This window comes from Centroberyx gerrardi, chromosome 17 (assembly GCF_048128805.1).
Source record: "Centroberyx gerrardi isolate f3 chromosome 17, fCenGer3.hap1.cur.20231027, whole genome shotgun sequence".
Taxonomy (NCBI): Eukaryota; Metazoa; Chordata; class Actinopteri; order Beryciformes; family Berycidae; genus Centroberyx; species Centroberyx gerrardi.
This window is the reverse complement of record NC_136013.1, coordinates 18,449,457-18,470,488: the sequence shown is the minus strand read 5'-3', so window position 1 is coordinate 18,470,488 and position 21,032 is coordinate 18,449,457. Positions and strand designations below refer to the sequence as shown.

The 21,032-nt window shown below is 47.5% G+C and overlaps 1 protein-coding gene across 1 annotated transcript in view; it reads right to left on the bottom strand.

Moving 5' to 3' along the window:
- LOC139910004 (AT-rich interactive domain-containing protein 1B) overlaps window positions 1-21,032 on the bottom strand; it is a 176,080-nt gene that overhangs the window by 50,634 nt on the left and 104,414 nt on the right. The window contains exon 5 of the mRNA XM_078289400.1: window positions 5,317-5,620. Within this exon, the coding sequence (XP_078145526.1) occupies window positions 5,317-5,620 (304 nt within the window). The remainder of the gene's footprint in view (window positions 1-5,316; window positions 5,621-21,032) is intronic.

The following is a 21,032-nucleotide window of genomic DNA, read 5'->3' as shown; positions in this document are numbered from 1 at the left end:
CGCTCGCCCGCAAGCTCCAATCACCTCTTTTAGAAGAAAAAATATTAAAAAAAACTTGGGAGGGGTGAGGAGAGAGAGAGAGATGGAGGGAGAGATGGGGGGGGGGGGGGGGGGGGTGAGAGGGAGGGAGGGCAGGCAGGCACTGTTAAATGGACCTCGGAGGACCTTGGAGGAGAGAAGAAGAGAGAGAGAGAGAGAGAGAGAGAGATGAGTATTTGTGATTTTCTCGCAGCAGACGGAGCGAGTTGGGCCATGGGGGAGTGTGGATGTGCTCTAGTAGCTGCACAATGTGGAAAGTATAGCGGTTTGGCCTTCAAAGACATGCACGCAAACACAAACACAAACACAAACACACACACACACACTGGCACACACACACACACATAATGGCGAAAAATACCACCAAACAATGCCCAGATCTGAAAATGAGCACAAACGCAGACCGACCTTTTCTAGTTTGCTTTCTCTGTGTTGTGGCCTTCAGTTTAAATTGAACACGCACACACACACACACACATACTGTATCGCCATGGTGACAGGGACATAAGGTTGCCACTTATTTTTAAGTGTTCAAAATGATCACATACAAAGCGTGATTGTGGAGAATCAGTTTTGATAACATAATATCTCTGCCCCCGCTCATCAAGCCCGGTCGAACAGCAGCAGAACGCTCACACAGTCAGAGTCCCAGGATGAGTTTCTCTGTACAATAGAATACATACAGAATGATTAAAACACGGCCCAGAGGCTGTATTTCCCATAGTGAAGCCAGAGTGAGACTTTTTTGGTTTTAAATAAGAGCGTGTGTCAGTATATTTTGTCGACGCGGAGATTTGCTGTGGGATTTCCCTCGTACATCCAGGAGATGCAGGCTTTTTGAACACACACTTGTACACACACACGAAAAACTGCAGATTTGATCTAGTATCTGGCTTCAATCATTTCTATTTTTACTACTTTTCAAGTTTTGAACTAACTACTCTTAGGTTTTTAAATTTACTACACTTGAAAATACACTTTTCCCCCTCTGTTTTTGCACTCAATTTTTATTTAGTTAATTATATTTACTTGTTAATTATTGTTTAGTTTGTTATGCATCAAACTCCAATTTCGCTGCACTTGTACAATGACAATAAAAGGAAATGTTGAGTCTTGAAACTGCAGCTCTGATGGATTTTGAGGCCGCTGTAATTGGGGCGACAGTAGCTGAGTGACTCCGGCGCCACAGGGACACAGAGGAACGCGACCCGGAGGTTTTCCGGAGCTCGGCGTTCTGCTCTCTGACTGGACGACGACGCGCCTCGCTCCCCCTGCGGCGCGCGGCCCCGTGATGGAAGCCCGAACGCCGGCGCTCCCATTCCACCTCGCATCCCATCCGGATGAGAGACTAATGTCTGTCTGCCTTGTCCCCGATGTCTCATGGAAGAGAGAAAAAAAAAAGAAAATTCTGAGGATGCTCTGAATTGCTTCAGAGACACTGGGAGGAAGGAGGGGTGTGTGTGTGTGTGTGAGGAGGAGGAAGAGGAGGAGGGGGTTGTGGGGGGGGAGTTTGGCGGTTGAGCAATGTGATTTCTGCTCGACTGTCACAAATCTAGCGCAACAGGAAAATCAATTTGGCCCTGTGTGTGCCTGCTTGGCTCCGGGAGAGAATCCAAATAGCAAGGCGAGGCCCGGATAATGTTACAGTGTATTGGATTTGCTTCACGGAGAGATGGAGAGAGAGAGAGAGAGAGAGAGAGAGAGAGAGAGAGGAGAGGAGAGGAGGGGAGGATGGAGGAGAGGAGAAAGACGAGGAGAAGTGAGGAGACGAGGGAATCACAGGCGTGCGGCGGTGCTCCGACAAGATAGATTTGTGCAAGTGTATGGGCGTATGATAGGCTGGCAATCTGTCAGTCTCCCCTCTCTCTCATTCTCACTCTCTCACACACACACACACACACACACACACACACACACACACACACACAACGCTGTCGCTCATCCAAGCAAGCGAGCGCATGTAGGTGATTTATATGTGCAAGCATATATGTGCTGCGTGGAACCATGAAATAAACTGTGTATAAGTGTGTGTTTGTTGTCTATTGTGGGTTCTTTATCTGCCTACTGCGTTTAGTGTCTCAGCCTGTGTGTGTGTGTGTGTGTGTGTGTGTGTGTGACAGCCAGGTGAAAGGATGACACAGAGGAATTGCTCTCCTCTGACCGTTGTCAAGGGTGACGGGTGTCCCGTGAGCGCTCAGCCGTGTGACACGTCGCATCGCTCGACCAAGCGAGGCCGACCGGTGACAGACTGACACACACACGCACACACACGCACACACACACATATATATAGATACAAAATCACTGGTGCTACTATGCTTGTGAGGACATTCCATTGTCTTACATTCATGTCTTAATTCCTCCTTACCTCTTCTCTTATGGTAAATACGTTTTGGTAATACTATAGCCTACTTGTGAGGACTCACAAGCAGAATTTAACCTGGTACACAATCATGCAAACACATACGCATGCATGCATACACACACACACACACACACACACACACACACACAATCAAGAACATCTGACCAGTGCAGTGAAAATTGAGCCAGATGAGCAACAGAAAGGTGGGTGTTAAAGTTCCCATTCACAGCGTCAAGACCTAGGAAACAAACACACACACACACACGCTTGCTTTCACACCGCAGATAGGGGGCCAAAATAATTACATTCCCACCTACAAACACTACACACACACACACACACACTAGATACAGCAGATCTTGGTTTGTATTTAACTCCTACACCGAATCTTTATCAAAACGGCCCATACGTCTGCATGCATGGAGAAATTATCTATACAGTTTAATTATAATTTTTATTAGTTCAGTTGCCTGCACCAAGAACATGCCAGACAACTGCAGGTATCATCGATACTTAACTTATCAGAATAGTTGATTACCTTTTGGCTTATTATATCAGTTTAGTGGACAGGGTTGTTTGAAAGACTGGTTTGAATAAATGAGAATTTTGTTTTATGGCCACATAGAGAACAGCAGGATACAAATCTTAAATACAGTAGCTACACACACACACACACACACGCAGAGTCTCACTTCCTCGCTACCTCCTCCACTCACTGACTCGCACCAAACTAAAGCGGCAACATTAACCAAAGTGTCCTAACTTGTGATGAAGTGTTAGAGAGCAGAGCGTTAGTAATCAGATGTGTGCTAACCACATTAGTTCTCCTGTGTCTCTCCTAGGCCGACTGCTCCTTGATCTAATTCAAACTGATTGTAGTACAGCCGCTATAACATGCCAGATGTTACTCATTGCGCCACGCTTTATCACCATTTATTTGGCATGGGGAATATTTTTAAATATTTTCTTATTAATCACGTCCCAGCGATCGGTTTCGCTTCCCGTCTTTGCCGCCTCACTCCGGATTTCTCGTCATGATTCTTGGCACGGGCGCCTGGAAAAAAAACCACTGTCCCAGTTTTTCATTAGCGTCAATCACTCCAGTGAGCGTTACGAGGGAAGGAGGGGGAGAGAAAAACAAAACAAAACCAACCCAAAAAAAAAAACGACAACAACCGATAGCCCGGCATCGGGAGCTCGCTCGAGACATTTTGCCCCGCCTTGTCAGAGTGACTGACAGGCCTGAGAGATGCTGACGCGCCGGTCAGCCCCTCAATCAGGAAGAAAGGTGGGAGGGGGGGGCACACACACACATGCACACACACACACACAGACACATGCACGCACGCCTGTCTAAGGCCAGTCAAACCCACTCTCATTTATAATGCTCAATGTTTATCTAAATGGTTATGTGCTCTGCTATGGCCTCCGGAGACAGACAGACACACGGCCCGTTGTCTGATAATCCTGCTGTTGTCTTATTTGGCCTGCCATCTCCTGGATAAGGCTGCAAATCATGTGGGAAGCCCTGCGCCGTCTATCAGTCTCCATTCATTAACACTCAGAGTGAAGGGGAAATATTGCCTGGATATAAAGTGCCGGTCTGACCCACAGGTAGTGAGACGGACTGTATTAAAATTCTAGGAGTCCGCTGCAATGTAACGACGGGTTTCTACAATGCTGTGATCAAAGACTTAACAAATCCTTACTATGCAAGTACAAAAAAGTGTGTTAGGAAAATGAATGAAAGAGACGGAGACATATTCCATGAAGTGTTCTGCACTAAGCTGCAATATAAGCCGCAGCAGCCTCAGCTAGGATTTGAAACGGACCGGGGATATGGACGTCTAGACATCTTGGACTGATATCATTTGGTTCTCTGCTGCAGTGTGCACTCAGAATCTCCCTCTGTCCAAACTGGCAGAGTGAATATTGACATTTGGACGGCTTGTGCGGTGGGTTGGAGATGAAAAAAAAAAAGATGACATCAAACCAGGACAGCTGCCACTACTGGTCCCATTGGAGTTCTTAAAAAAAACCCCGGCAAACTCCACCCACCTAACGCTCAAGCAAAGTCTCAATGGGCACGTTTATGTGAACACGATACTCCGGTTAGTATGAATAATCATAATAAGTCAAGAACTCGGTTAAAGTGTTTATATGGTGCAAAGTAACACGATTTCCTGGGTATATATGGATTCATTCGATAGTCGGGTTAGAGAAGGATGTGATGCGGCCCTCCATCATCTCCATGTCAGACAAAACTGTCAGAATATTTTGCCAGATCATGCTGATGCAAATAGTATTCTCAGTGTTAGCTATAAGCAGAAGAAGCTGTAATGTGCTAATGTGGCCTACAACATGTTACAAAGCAACATGTAAGTTGTCATTTGTGGAAACATACACTCCGCCAATATGGGTCAACTTCCTCTTTGAGAAGAAATCTGGGTGTGTTGTGTAAGTTATTATTATTATTTCAATGGACAGTTAGTAAGTGCCCCAGAATAAGCTAGAAAGCTCAATTTCATCTGCACTCCTGGGCAGGTGATACAAATCATCATTGATCTTACATCGATGATGCATTTTAAACATCAATATATCATTGGGAAATTAATTGTGATACCTTGGTAGAATTACCGTAAACAAATGAGACCATGGTACTACTGTAAATTTGACCCAGCGGCACTCAATGTAAAATGCAGTGTAGAGGCTGGTAGAGGCTGCCAATCTCCTCAGTGATGGTCTCCTTTGTTTACGGTAATTAAACTAATGTCTAAGAGTTAATGTGGTTACGCAACACATAGCACCTTTAATCGGGTTATGATCGGATTATGAAGGTGCATGTTATTATATCCAATGTGGCTGATAGGATTAGAGGTTCTCCCTGTCCAGGGCGAGGGGTAATTCCCTACCTGGTGCGGCGGGGGCGGCAGAGGGTCCGCTGGCTGGGGAGATGGGTCCCGAGCCGGACCGGGAGTGCTGCGACTGGGTGGAGCCCGCGGGCGAGCCCACGGGGGAGGGGGAGGGCCCGCTCCTCTGGCTGGGCAGGTGGGGGGAGGCGTGGGGGGAGAAGGGGGACTGCCCTTGGTTACCGGCGCCTCCCTGCTCCCCCTGGCTACTGCTGCTGCTGCTGCTGGACGAACCCCCGGCGCTGACGGCTGAACCCAGGCCGGCCTCCGTCCCCGTGGGGAGGTCGTCGATCGAGCCGGACAGGTCCTGGGACAGACAGAAAGGACTCATGGTGAGTGTGTGTAAAGCTTACCCAGCAAGCTTTGGACGAAAGGTGACATGCAGGACGTGGCTAAGTTCAATGTTAATCCAAACATATACAAAATTTTCACAGTATGATATTATAGCATGGTAAAAAATCCCATTAAAACAGCGTTGACAACTGTTATGGGAATTATCGGCATGGTTGGAATGAGGTTTTGGCCAATCGGATTGCTTGGCTGAAACATATTTCGTAATCTATGAAACCATATCTTGGAAAACAAGACAGAAGTGATACTGAGTGAATCGATTCCATTCAATCTGCTTTCACATAACGCTTTATTTCTTGTGCAGTCATGAAGCAGTACAGGTGGAAATTTGAATTTGTCCTACTTTGGTGTGTGTGTGTCACCTGTTTGACTTTCTGTGACCCAATTGTAAAGTTCAAGTGTCTACAGACTTAGTGGTAGTGGTTAATATGGTCGAGGAGAAAAAACATTAGCCGCAGAATAGCCCACTGCATTGCCTGCTGCGGTGAAAGTGAATGGTAATGGGCTTTCATTCAGACCAAGGGTGAGTTCATATTACAGTTCGCATTGCCTGTGGTGAGGAGAGGTGTGTATGTGTGTGTGTGTGTGCTTGCTTAGGAGGTACTCCCCCTTCTGAATTGATTCCAGGGAATCCCCACCGATACTGCTGACAGAATACTGACTGTAGTAAAAAAAAAAAGAAAAAAGAAGAGTGCAGAGAGAGGGAGGGGGTGAGGAGAGGAGGGAGGGATGGAGGGAGGGAGGGAAGAGTGCATGTAAAGAGAAGGACCAGATGTGATGTGATGTGATGCAATGTGATGGCTGCCTCCTAACCACACATCACGCGCATTTGGACGCGCGCGCACACGCGCGCACACACACACACACACACACACACACACACACACACCAGTGGCTGTGCCCCAGCTGTAGTGGAATATAGGGGAAGTCACCTGTGAGTGACCCTGGTTTCCTGGCTGGTGCCCGCTTGGGGAGGAAGGGGGAGAGATGCGGGCGTATGCCAGCTGATGCCACCTGCTATACCGGGCCCTTAACCTGTTGACCCGCCACCCCTGTCCCACCTGAGCCCCGTGCACCCGTCTCTGTCACCCTCAGACAGACAGACAGGCAGACCGACACACACACCCCCACATACCAGTGTTTCCTTTTGGATGCTTGCTGTACTGTCATTCCACCTCCACCACACTAGTGAATATTAGGAAGATCCAGATGTAGGGTGTAGGTATTTCTACAATGGCTACCACTGTGCACAGACACACACATACACAGGCACATGTATACACACATACGCACATAGTGGCAATATGAATGTGCAAGAGAAATCCTTGTACCCAGGGTTAGACCGATATATCAACATTGGCCTTTTATTAAAAATCGTCTATCGGCCAGTCAGTGTCATCTATCTCTGATATGAAGGTTCCACCCTGTCTTCAGCTAGTCCAAGTCAAAATATCCGTTTAACTGCAATTCTAATGCAACATTTGGATTAGATTCCACACAAGTATGCATGAATATGTTTTTGTATCTTTATTTCAGATGGCGGATCAGAGAAAAATGTGTGGTATGAGAGCTTCAGGGGCAGCAGTCTGTAAAACCTGCCTCACCCTGCCTTAAGGAGCTGGTAACTCACCTAAAAGAATTTCAAACGATGGGCTCTATTATACAGATTAACTTTCTACCATGTTAGATGGTATAAAAAGTGAGAGAGGCATGCCACATCTCTCTCTGTCCACGCATGGCGTTGCCTGTGGAACAGACAACCGAGTCAGTGTGGCAGTCGGTCTGCGGCTGCCTTGTTGTGGTTAATGCGATCTCGGCGGTGACACACAAAGCCTTTGTTTTCCGTCACGCCGCTGTGAGTGCCCACCCGCTCTGCCAGCCTGCCAGTCTGTCGCCTGGCATTATCTACCCGCGCTCGGCCGAGCGCACGGGGCACTCGCTCTCTTTTCTCTCTGTCTCTCTCCCTGTCGCTCTACGTCTCTCTGTCTCACTCCTGGTACCACTCCCTGTCCCAGCCAATCGGGTCGCCCGGTATTCTGAGCCGGGTGATGTAAGGCGCCGCCTCCACCAATGGGGTTGAATGTTATTTTCGGCCGACCGCCGCGGGAGCGTGCCATTTGACACGGCGGGGCTACCACGAGAGCCGGGGTAACCATGGCGATGGCTTTTCCAAAACACCGAGAGCTAGTCTGATGTGGAGCTAGGTTGTTAACCCACGGGCTAATTGTGTGAATGGATGGGAATAATTGCATTTCACCTAATTGGGGTGCCGTTGCCAGCTTTTCCAGTGGCAGTTTAGGGGCGGGAAAACGCGTACCAGTAATTCGTTTAGAGGCTGTTAGGCTCATTTGGATTATACACACACTTGAGCACAGCTGTGTGGCCCAAGACCAAAAAAAGTAGCGGTGGTATATAACATGAAAGGGTGGGAACGCTTAACACCCGTAGACTATAAAAATGTCAATTGTAAATACCCCATAAACCCATATTTATGGCTTACGTTTGCCGAAACACTACTGTAAAGAGAAGTCATTTCAAAATGCACCTTCGGTAAAATGCATTTATCAACACCTACCCCTCCTCCTCCCTCCCCCTCCCTCCCCCTCCCGCCACACATACGCTTAATCCTTGTCAAGGACCGTGGAGCATTGTGTTACCTGGCTAACTGTCTGCTACATAGTAATGTTTAAAGCAGCGGAGCCAGCCAGCCAGCCAAGCAGCCAGGCAGGCAGGCAGGCACGCGGTCGGTGGATCCAAACGCCCAACAATCTGGGGCCCCAATCCAAAGTGGCCCAAATCCAATTTGTTTGGCTCGGGGCTGCAAATTGCTCTGTGCATTGAGTCTCCAAATAGCTGTCAACCACTCCCGCTTGGCGTCTTGTATCGCTTAATTCGCTCCTGGAGCATGTAATTGTCATAATAAGAAAAATATTGAGGTGATAATAACCAGTTACTTTGAGATACCCCACCCGCTCCCAAAACACCCCCCCTCCACCACCCACCCCCCCCACTCTAAGACACGCACACACATACACACACACATAATGGGCCGAGGCTGCCATCTACACATTTCACACAACATTGGAGAGGCAGTCGCTCGTGACCCTTCACCTCGCTGGTGTTGGCGCCTGCCTGCTCTCTCTCTCTCTCTCGTTTATTCTCTCTCTCTCTCTCTGTCTCCCTCAGTGTGTGTGTGTGTGTGTGTGTGTGTGTATGTGTGACAGGCACACAGGCTGCTGGGCTGTCACAGCAAGACATGCTTGAGCACTGATGCGGCCGAGGGGACAGCTGAGGCTACGCACACACACACATACACACACACACACGCAGATACCCCCATCTACTACTGCGCTCTCTCTCACCCATCCACCCACACACCCACACTCACTCACACTCACACACCCCAGCAGGGTATAAGGCATCAGTGTGAAGCAGGGAGCTGTCACATCCAGCAGACTGTGGGCCTTTTTCCCCTGACCATGGTGCTGATGTTGTCTCCTCTCACCGCACACTGGGAATTAATCAAACTTGCTATGGTAGAAGGCACCGAGTGAGTGTGTGTGTGTGTGTGTGTGTGTGTGTGTGTGTGTGTGTGTGTGTGTGTGTGTGTGTGTGTGAAAGTGGTTCTCTGTCTAGACAGGGAGGAGCCACTGGCCACAGCTTCCTGTGGGCTACAGCGAAGGAGAGCGAGTGGAGAGACTGGCTACTTCTCTCTCTCTCTCTCTCTCTCTCTCTCTCTCTCACACACACACACACACACACACACAAACACAGCATATCTATTTTTCTTTCTCTCTCTCTCTCTGCCTGCCCCAGTCAGAGGGATAGCATGGCTGAGGGCTCTGCAGCAGATGGCTGGCCAGCTAAATAGAGCCTGAAACACACACTCAAACACAAACTCAAACACACCAACTGAGCACTGTGAGGGGTAAGACTCAAAAACAACCTTCCTTACAGCTTGAACTGCAGGGAGCCAGCGCAAGGACTCTGCATTCGATTTTACATGTGACTCTGCATCACGCTGCGACGTTTGCATTATTCTCATAGGCATTTGATTGATTGATTTCATTTATTTGATAATCATTTGAAAAATATAAAGTAGATGCCTCAGTCAGAACAGTACAAATGTAGAAGCATCACCTTCAATTTGTAGCAGGGCTAGAGGTGACTTCTTTTCTTGAAGCAAGTGACATTACGGTTTATTGATACTGGTGAAGTGATCTATGGTCCCTTATTTCAAGATATTGTCTCTTATTAGAAAATTATTGAAACAAATGAAACTGCACTGGAAGCAAATTAAATCATCTCACCTCACTGGCTCGCTTTTAAAAACGATTTTAAGAATGAATACGACGCTAAATTACTCGTTAAAATGGACATTTTTGCAGTGTATGTCTTCATACAGTATTAGAGATGTTGATGGGCGATTTCATGCTGCTTAGTACAGATGCTGCACTGCTGCTACCCAACCCAAGAGGAAATGTTTGGGAAATTCTGCAGTCTTAGAAAGGATGCAACAAGGTGGGGAGACTTCTGTAGTGTCTCCACCACTGCAATCTGTCCTACCTGATCCATGCTGCTCTGTCCCCCACCCCTCCATATCATCCACCTCACCTCACCCCTCATGCCTCCCTGCCGGTCGCCAGGCCACACCGTGCCTGCTGACTAAGCCCGCACTGGCTGGTACAGCAGCAGGGGAGGCCAGGAGGCTGGTGCAGAGGCAGGGTGGGTGGTCTGGCCTGCAGTCGCGCAAGCGCGTGTGTGTATGTGTGTGTGCACATAAACACACAAAACAGTGTAGGCAGGTACCGTTTGAATGTACTGTATGCATATATGAATATGTATATATGTTTACTATGTATTTGAACTGTATGTAGATTTTTATGCACATATATATGTATGTGTATGCATATACTGTACATATGTAGATGCATATACTGTATGTATACTGTAGTTATTGTCATTTATGTATATGTACAGTATATGTATTGATGTATTTGTGCATGTTTGTATGTATGCATGTGTGTTTTCATGGGTCAAGAGTAAAATCCGTTCTAATGTTCCACATAGCGACAGTCCTGGCCCACTTCACTGTGGTATATATAGTAAAAACAAAAACCCACCTCACTGGCCTCAGATGCGAGTTTTATTCCCCGTTCCTTTCTCTGGGTAAATATGATGATGTAAACTGTAATTAACTCCAATAGCTATCTATTGTGGGCCTGAGGGGCAGGTCCGCTCATGGCAGCGCTGCACTCATTTATCGGCTCCGGCCGCTACACTTTCTATCTTTATGGTGCGCTGGAGACCAAGAGGAAATGCTATTACACAAAGATGTTTTTTCTTTTCTCTTCCCCCGAACCGTCGATTGAGGCAAAATCCAAATGAAATGCCATGCAAATGAACCCAAATGGACTGCTGAACGTGTGGGTTTGTGTGTGCGTGTGTGTGTGTGTGTGTGAAAGATGGTTTTAATGGGATGCCCCATGTAGAGAGCTAACTGTAATACCCTTCACGAAGAGCTATTAAGTACAGAAAGAAGAGAAATAAGGAGGGAGAGAGAGAGAGGGAGAGAGAAAGAGAGAAGGAAGGGGGAGGGAAGATTTTAAATCCCGCATCCTAATTTCTTTCTTTGCCTTTAATCAGCTGGAATGTCTGTCACGGCTAGACTGATGATGGTAATTGGTGATGATGATGATGATGATTGACAAAGATGATGATGACAACTTAAGCGCTACCCTACGACAGACTGATCAAAATGTACTTGCTAACACACAGTATATCCACACAACCGCTTTTATAATTTTGCACGAGCGAGAATGTATGTGTATGCCTGGCGGCGTGTGTGTATGTTTGATAATGTGTGTGTTTGCGTGCAAGGCGGCACATGTGTATGCATGAGAGTGTGTGTGTGGAGATAAGAGTTCTCAAGCAGAGTCCCGGCCACCTCCTGAGGGTCTTTGAGTGAAATCTGCAGCCGAGAGAGGAGTCGCAAGGCGGAGAGACTCCAAATACAGGCAAGGGCACTCTTTACCAACCAAGGGGAGGTGTCTGGCACGCCTCAGGCCCGCCAAAACCCACGTGGGCATTAGGCTGGCGCCCGGCGGGCACTCAGACACGTTAGCATGCCAACCCGTGGACCGCTGCGCTCTGCCAGGTCACCCAAAACAAGAGCTCGGTGGGTAAATGTTCCCTTCTCAAGTGCCCTAAAGTTTCCACTTGTCTCTCATTCATTTCTGTTCAGGTCTGTCCAAGACTGCTGCACTTGGCACGCTGTCCTCTTGTCCTAGCAACAGCTCAGTGATGATCTTCCATGTAATGTGGTGACTGTGCGTCAGCAATAGTGTCAGATAATATCAATAGTGTCAGGAAGCGTAACGCAGCGTAACGTAACGCAACGTAACGCAACGTAACGTAGTGTAACTTAACGTAATGTCAACGGTTACCGCAACATAGCATAGCATAACACAACATACAGTAACATAACATGCCATTTGGAGGAGACTTTTAATAACAATAAATTATGATAATTTATTGATAATTTATTGATTGTTCGATGACTTGCTCAAGGACACTTCAGCAGATGTGGGGCTTAAAATTGGGCCGTCAGCCTGGACGGTCTCTTTCACCACCCTGCCATCCAAAGCGCCTTACAGTGTGATGAGTGTACGCATTTATTAATATGGGAGGTCCCAGTGGGAATCAAACCCCAAACTATGCAGTAATGTGACTGCCTTGATGTACCCATTGAGCTACAAAGGACCACAATTGTGCTTTTCTTTCCTATTGTACTTCTGCACACTATGAAATCTTAACTATGAAAATAAAGAACAGTTACCGTAGATACGGTGTGCAGACATAAAATAGTACACAGACAGAGTTCATAGCAGGCAACAGTATATTAGGAGCAAAATGCTGGTTTGAACCAGCAGCAGTTCATGATTACAGAGGAACTATTTTGTGATTTGAAAGAGACTCTACACTTATCGCAAAGCTCTGTTGTTGAAGCCAGTCGTCTTTTTTTATTTTTCCCTCCGCTCTCTTTGTTGTCTGGAACAAAAGCAACCCAAGAACAAACTGTTCAGGGCTTCCCAAAGTTGCAGGGAGGAGAGGCACAGCAACAGAGAAAAGCAATTGTGCTTTTTCTTTTCTATTCTGCTTCTGCACACTTCACAAAGCCCAGACAATCTCTTGATAATACCGCAGCATCTCGATAAGAGGGAAAGAAAGCGCGCTCGGTTTTTCACCACCGACACGGGGAGGAAAACAAGGGGGCCGCTGGCGGGGGCTGGCCCGGAGTTAGCGCTGGGGGTCAAACAGACATGTCGGCACCTGACTCAGGATTCCAATATACCAAATCTGGTGATAATGCTAACGCTAACTCCGCCGCATTAGCAATTATTGCTCGTCGTGAGATAGGGGGGCTCGCCGGGTGATAACTGCCCCGGCTCTTAAGCCTCTCGTAATGTGGAGATACGGGGCGGGTCCCTTTGAAAGGGCCATTTGAGGCCCTATTACCCCTAAGCTGTTAAAGACGCCCAAATCTGGCGGCGCTTGTCTCCAAACGAGAGGGATTAGTGTTGAGTTTCACTCCGATTCCCCCTGATAATATGGCCGAGCGGCAGCGGGCAGGAGGAGTGCTTAGCCAGCGGGCGCTATTCACTTACCGCCCCTCGCTGTTTTCTCCCCTGACAACAATGACAATAAAGCAGACCAACCGGCAACCGAGCTCATCCCTTAAACGGCTAAATAAACACGGAGAACGGCCCCCTTTGTACGCCTACGTACTGAAGCCGAGCCGAGCCCGCCGCGCACTCCGTCTCCTCCCGCCCGCCAGTCTGACCCTTCACACGGCGGGTCGGGTCATTGGTATTCCGTCTAGAAATGTGTATTTAAATTTGCTTTCATTTAAAACGGCGGGCTTGCCAAGGCAGAGGAGACAGGCCCAGCCCTCTTATTGTCTGAGCTGTTGAAACGTTTTTTTTGTTTTTTTTTGTTTGTGTTTTTTTTCATTAGTCCGCAAAGGTTCTTCACACTTTTGTTTTTAATGCACAAGCAGACCACTCACACTGCCTCCCCCTACGCCAACACACACACACACACACACACACGCACACACACCGTATTTGTTCTGCACTTATTGGCTCCGCTAATGTTTTTATTTATGGCATTCCAGCATGACATCCTGCCATCCACTCACCCCCCCCCCACCTCTCCACTCACCCAAGAGAGCTGAAAAACAACGCACGACATAGTGCGTGAGTGTGTGTGTGTGTGAGAGAGAGAGAGAGAGAGATGGAAAGAGGGGAGGGAAATAAAGAAATAAATAAAGGGCCCAAATTCCTCATTTCTAATTCAGCTGCTCGTTCAGCTTAACCTCTCTCTCCTCAGCAATTAAAGCGCACGCCACATCCTTCACGCCGCGTACAGCCGAGGCTAAATAATGCAGGGGGCATCCAGCACCCGCATCCTTTATCATCCCAAATGACAGCCATTTGCATATCTCCCCAGTCAATTAGAGCGCGGCGGAATAATCAGCCCATAATTGGGGGAGAGCGTCGGTAATCACCCGCCCTGGCACACCGACAGGGCCATCGGAGGAGGTGGGTGGGGGGGGAGGCGAGGTTGTGCGGGGTTGGATGTGTGTGTGTGTGTGTGTTTGTCAGGGAGACAGTCCACCCGACTGCAGCCTCTGCACTTCAAACTAACGCGTCCAAACAACCGGAGTCTAACTTCTCTCTAGTTCCCTCTAATGCTCTCTGTCCTCCTCTCCAGCGCCCCTTCTCCTCGCTAATTCACATACCAGCTTCTTCAATCCCTTCGCCTCCAACACATTATTCCTATCTATGTGCTATCTTTCATCAAAATGGGTCAGCAAGTGACTTTTAATAGCTTAAAAAGTGATATATGAATGTAGCGTTAATTCCTCATCATTGAAAAAAAGACAAATGATTGCATCCTCTAAAATGTTGCCGCTTTGTAAGTGGGGTTCAAGGGTTTGAGATCGCTAATAACATCAGCAATATCCAATAATGAGTTTTACTTTCATGCCAGCAATTGTCTTGTTTGTGCAGCTGCCGATTTTGGCAAATTTGCCAAAATTCTTGGTAGATACTCCACTCAAAACGGTAAGGTCTTTGTGGAGCAACACATATTTCTTTCACCGCTATGTGGAAATGTAGCACAGCGTCAAGAACATCGTCAGAAAGGCTAGATACACCAGGGGAAAAAAATCCCTGCTTGTCCCCTTTTGATGCGGACTATCAAAGTTGTTCCATGAGAAGTTTTCTCTGTCGCTTTGAAGTACAGTAGCTGCGTAGCCTCTGTATTTCCCATTGAAAGGGGGATGACCATTTCTAGGAAACATTTCCTTTAATACACTGTAACCTCCTGTTCCTCAGATGCTTTGGTGCTGTCCTCTGAACATGACAAATAAAAGGATGACTCGAGACAGGGAGAGAGAGAGAGAGAGAGAGAAAGAGAGGGGTTGACAATAATGGGTGCGGTGGAGGTGTGTGTGTGTAAAGGAACATCAGAGAAACCCAGGCAAGGTTAGTTCCCGTCTGTAGCTCCATCCTTTTGTGTTTCCCCGGCTGCTTTTCTTCCCTCTTGCCTTTGTATTTACTCTACTCAACCCAGTTCAATGCTAGCCAGTGCTGCCTCTGTGGTGTTTTGGGCCCGCTGTCGCTTTGGAGAGATGAAACACGTGCCATTCACTTCTCCTTGATAGAAGTGGCAAGAAATAAAACAACAGAATAAAAGCCCGGGAAGGAGTGGATGGGGAGGGAGGGAGGGAAGGGGGAGGGAGGGAGGGAGGGAGCGACAGCACAGGGGATGATCGTTTTGATTTGTTTCGATTTAACGTCCGGAGAGGACTTCAGTCTATCGGAGGCAAGGGGGCAGGCCAGGCTAAATCAAGAACCTGAGACAAAGCAGAGTTAAAAAAAAACAGCCTCTTTTGAAGAGCAGAGACTACAAAAAAAGAAAAAAACACGAGAGTGGCAGCATCCTTAAACAGCTCTCGCTGTCCGCAGAGGGAGGAAACATCGATTTCCTTTTTACTCCTTTTTTAAGGGGGTGTCTTTCTCCGTTTAATCCCCCCCACTCCTCTGCTCTCGGGGGCTCTGTGGCATTTCCTGCCAGCCAGCCGGCCGAGCCACGTGCTGCAGAGACTTCTGCATCACTGTCAGAACGAGTCTGATCAAAAAGTAGGGAGAGGGGGAGGGGAGGGGAGAGGGGGGGGGGGGGGGGCCCGGCTCGATCGGCGCGATGCAAAACTCTTCCCCCCGTGTCGCACCGTGATTGGACATGCCGCCTGTCAGGGCGTCCGCCTCGGTAATCCATCAGCGCCCCGCCGCCGATCGATAGCGGGATCGCTGAGAGATATCTCCTTGTGACCCGAGTATCATAAGAATTACAGCGCTGTAAGAGCAGCAGCGCCCGGCTCCCGATCTGTACCGACAATTTCTGTATAGATCTCTCATCATGCCGCGCGTCGGCGAGCATCCGCCCCGCTGAAGTGTCCTTGAGCAAGACGCCGAAGCCCTACCAGCTGCAGGCGAGGTGACCCTGACCTTTGACCTCCATGTGGAGTGGGGCAAGAGAATTTCCCTATAGGTTTCAATCAAGTATCACATTATATTTTGTATTATCAAGATGGGAATTGTGTATAGAGAGGGAAATTCAAATCGATTTGTATTTAGACAGACTGACAGACAGACAAGATGACACCCACTTCAGGTTAATCAAAACACACAAGCTGGCAGGCCGATACACAACACACACACACACACACACGTGCGCTGAAAAGAGACAGACAGGCAGTCCGCAGCCCTCTCAAGACCGGCCCCAGCGTCAACGTCAGCCCGCATTTCGGAGCGTTCGAACAAACTTTTTAGCAGCGAAAAACAAATTGGGCTCACCATCAAAGAGACTTTTCAAAAAGCCATTTCTCTATGCCAGTTCAAAAGAACCCTGGTTGGTAAACAGGCATGGAGAATTCACAGCGAGAGATATTGTAGGAGGTACAAACGGCTGGAGCTTCACCACAACAAAGGCAGAGGAGAAGGAGCGGAGGGGTGTAATTCATCACACACTCAACAAAAGCAGAGTGTGACTGACTGTCCATGACCAAAGAAACAAAACAAAAAAAAAACCCTTCTCCTTAATTGGAGATGCTCTTGTTTTTTTCATTTCAAACTCGCTCCTTCGCTTGTTGTTGTTGTTTTTTGTTTTTTTTTCCAATTTCTTGCTGCTCAGTCTGCCAGGATGTCCTTGCCCTCTCCTCCTCCTCCACCATCTCCCTCTCTCTCCCCCCCCCTCTCTCTCTTTCTTTCTTCCTCCCTCCCTCCCTCCCTCCTTTCCCCGCGTTCTTTCATTAAAACAATTCACCGTGGGTTATTCTGGCCTCCAACTCAAATTGGAGGACCGAGGGAGCTGGAGAAAGGGGCAGGAGAAGAATGGAGAGTTTAGGAGGAGAAAAACCTCAGGGTCCTCTATGGTTTGTGAGATTTCTTAACAAATAGACAGACAGGCAGACAGAGGCCTTGCTCCCCATACCATCCCTTCCATCCACCTCAGGCAAAATCTCATTTGTTGGGAGATTCGGCTGAAGACGAGCGGAGAGAGAGAGAGAGAGAGAGAGAGAAAGGGAGCTAGAAAGAGAAACTCCTGCCTGCCCCTCCTCCTCCTCGCCGTCATTATCTATGCACAAGACAAACTGCTGACACAAAGTCACACAGCGCGCCGAGCAGGGGCTTGTGGGTAGGCAGGAGGAATCCATCCCTGCATCCCTCCATCCCTCCATCCCTCCGCCCGTCTATCGACATCCCTGGCTCTCCCTCCTCTGCCTCCGGTTTTTGCAATTACAATCAAACGGCAGCATCCAGGCCCTGAAGCACTGACTGACGGCTTGGATTAACCGAGATGTGGAGAGGCCTTGGGATGCTGCGCGTATGTGTGTGTGTGTGTGTGTGTGTCTGTCTCCCTGCCTGTCAGCCATTCTTTCTGTCTGTCTATGTGTGTATACTATATAGCTTTGTATGTGCAGCATGTTTCAGCATCAGCATGGATGTGTGTGTGTTTCCGTGTCTGTGTCTCTTCCTCTCTGTCAGGCATTCTGTCTGTCTGTGTACACTGTATAGCTGTGTGTGTGCAGCATGTTTCAGTATTGATGTATGTGTGTGTGTGTGTGTGTGTGTGTGTAAATGACAGGGAGGGCATATGTATGGGGTATCGCATTAGTATGAAAACGAGCATGAATAACAATGCAATTATGCATTTCAATTAAATCACGCCGCGTGAATCATTTGTTTCTGTTGGCTGGATTTGGGAAATGTATCATCATCTGATTATTTTGGGGAAGTCATGTGACCTCAAAGAGCTGAAGATGTTCATGTATGATTTCAACAGCATCTTAACATGGACAACATGGAGTTGATTTGCAAAATATTACAATTCCAAGAATAAAACCCAAAATGAATAATTAAAGTAGGCCATCATAAGTAGAAATAATAAAAATGTCATTCATAATAATACACTCTAATTTCTGGTACAATCAAGTTGCTACGTTTTAGATTCAACTAAAAATAACTGAAATTGAGATATGGAGACATGTCATGAAAAGTGACAACATGAGCAAATCTGAAATTTGAGGATATGGGAAAAAAGTCACAAAGCTGTCAGCCAAAAAAAAAAAGAAAGAAAACTCCCACCTTCTGAATTAGCTTCACTGCTGCACTGTGCCGATTGAACGAGCCGCGTCAAATACGCACCCGAACAGAAAGCCGTCCCTCAGAAGGGAGCGAATAAAGTGGGATGAACAAAAACACGTCAATCTGCTTTGTCCAAAAGCATTTGAGCTGCCGCGCCGCGTCTTCTGTGGAACCGTTTCTTTAACTCTTCCCTGCTAGACGCCGGCGTCACCCGTCACAGATGACAAATGTGACATGACAGCTCTGCTTGGGAAGCCGGAGTGACTACAGACAGAGAACAACTTACAGCACAGTGTGCGACAAGGGGAACTTTGTCGAGGCAGAACCTTGGATTGAAATCTACTCGTCTGCACGTCCCGAGAAAGGTCTGCAGGCCGAAACGACGACTCCGCTGACCATTAACTTTACCTTCCACCTGCCTTGTCATTGGGTTTGAAGGCTCAGAAATCAGAAATCCACAGCTCCCCGGACTGAACTCAGATATTTTGTTCTGAGAAACCTGTCTAGGCAGTTCTATCACTCGCTGAACTGAGCAATAATTTAGCCCTCTGCACATTTTCTCCAAGTGCAACTGCATGTCATCTACAGGTTGCTTTAAAGTCACAATGAAATGAAGTGACTTTTTCACCTGTTAGTCAATATCCATGCCATAATATACACCTATTTAACTATGAATGCAAAAACTATATTTGTACTGTATATCCCATTACATTTGCTTCCTGGAAAGCAGTGTTCCAACCAATAAAACCATCACAGATTTTTGAACAATCCCAACCCCTCCCATCAAATACAACTGCCTTTCTCTCCCTAACTGATCTCCTATTGGTTTACACTTTTGAATGATCCCTCCTCGTCTTATGCCCCGCCCTAACATCCTGTTTCAACAGGAAATACATCACATTAAGGAAGCAAGATGCTCTCAAAATGCCGTTTCATTGCGAATTCAACATTGTGCAACATTTGGCATCCCAATGTTGACGAAGAGGGACGCAAAACGGCGGCACAAATGGAAGCTGCGGTATCGAACAAAAGCAAAGGGCGGCATTCTAACGCTAGCTAGGAATCGACCGACAACACACGCTCATTCAAATTCAACGTTCATAACAGTCAAGCATCCAGTTTGCATATTCACAATGTGATTTGAGAGAGAAAACCGTCCTGGATGCCCTCTCTCAAACCGCCCGACAGAACAGAGACCGGCTAACCAACCAGAACGTCCTGGCGGGGGCTTGTGAGCCAATGGACGCCCGGCTCAGTGTGTGTGTGTGTGTGTGTGTGTGCGCGCGCGTGTGATGTAAGCACAGGGAAAGGAGAGGTGACAGCGGCGCGAGGCTGATCTAATAAAAGGAGAAGATGAAACGCTGTCAGATGCCGCGGCGAGCTGCTCAAACGCCAGCGCCGTTTGGTAAAACACACACGCGTCTCCTCCCAGACAGTCTCCTTCACTCACACACTCTCTATCTCTGTGTCACACAGGCACACACACACATTCAGACACACACACACACACACACACACAGGCGCATATTCAGACACGCACTCACTCACACACACACACGCGCGCATTGCTGTGTGATAGACAGTTCCATAGTGTCGAAGCTGAGGTGTTGGCCTATAAAAAGCAGTGCTGATATGATTTAATGGGCGAGTCTTATTATAAGACTGTCGCAGGGCCAGTGTAATCTGGCGAGCGCTCCAGGGCATAGCGCTGAGACACATGCACTACAATACTCCACAGCAGATAATATTGCTATGCGCTACATAGCTATTATAAGATATAGCCATTTGCCACACTGATACGCCGTGTATAAGATTGCCATTTGGGAAGGAGTGATTTATGACTGTGAGGCATGAGAATAAAGACAGATTATTTTTACTCCTGTGTCTTCGGAGACCAACTTCATTTCTGTTTTTTTTTGTTTTGTTTGTACTTCACTTATTTTTTTGCGACGCATTAAAGGGGAAATCGCACCAAACCGCGACGCCATATGGGCTTTTGTCGTGTTTACACAAGCCCTGCAGAGTCCGGACCACCCACTCCACAAAACTCCACAATGTCACTTTGACATTGATTCTGAATCTGCACTTATTAGAACAAGATCCCTCTGTTAGCTGTCTTCCAATTTTTGCTGGGACTAAATTGCTATTAATTATAAATAGCGAAGCAGCTGTCTTATAATATATGACATATCTACTAGGGTATTAGACACTGTGGCGATATTGCCTCTCCTGCCACTTTTAATATCGGCACCCTGGCTCCAATCACGGCCTAATAATGGCTGCTCATTATGAGGTGTGTGTGTGTGTGTGAGGGGGGGGAAGCTTCAATTTCACCACTTAAAAGCCACAGATGACACCTTGTAAAAAGTTAATTTGATTTTAGACATTTACGGAATAGGGCTGTAAATTTAAGCTCTCGAGGTGCGCCGCGAGGCTATCAGCTCCGATAATTGAGATATTGAATAATTAGATGTAATTCATTTTGTGAAGAAATGCAAAGCAGGTGTAAAAGTTGGAACTTTACTTGAGGAGAGAGCGAGAGAAATGTCTGTGTTTTCGCACGACGAACTGGAGTGAAGGGAAGTGAAGTGAGTGCTCGGTGGTTCTGATGGGGGCCATTGTTTCCTGGGTGTAATAGCGGAGCCGGACAGGAGA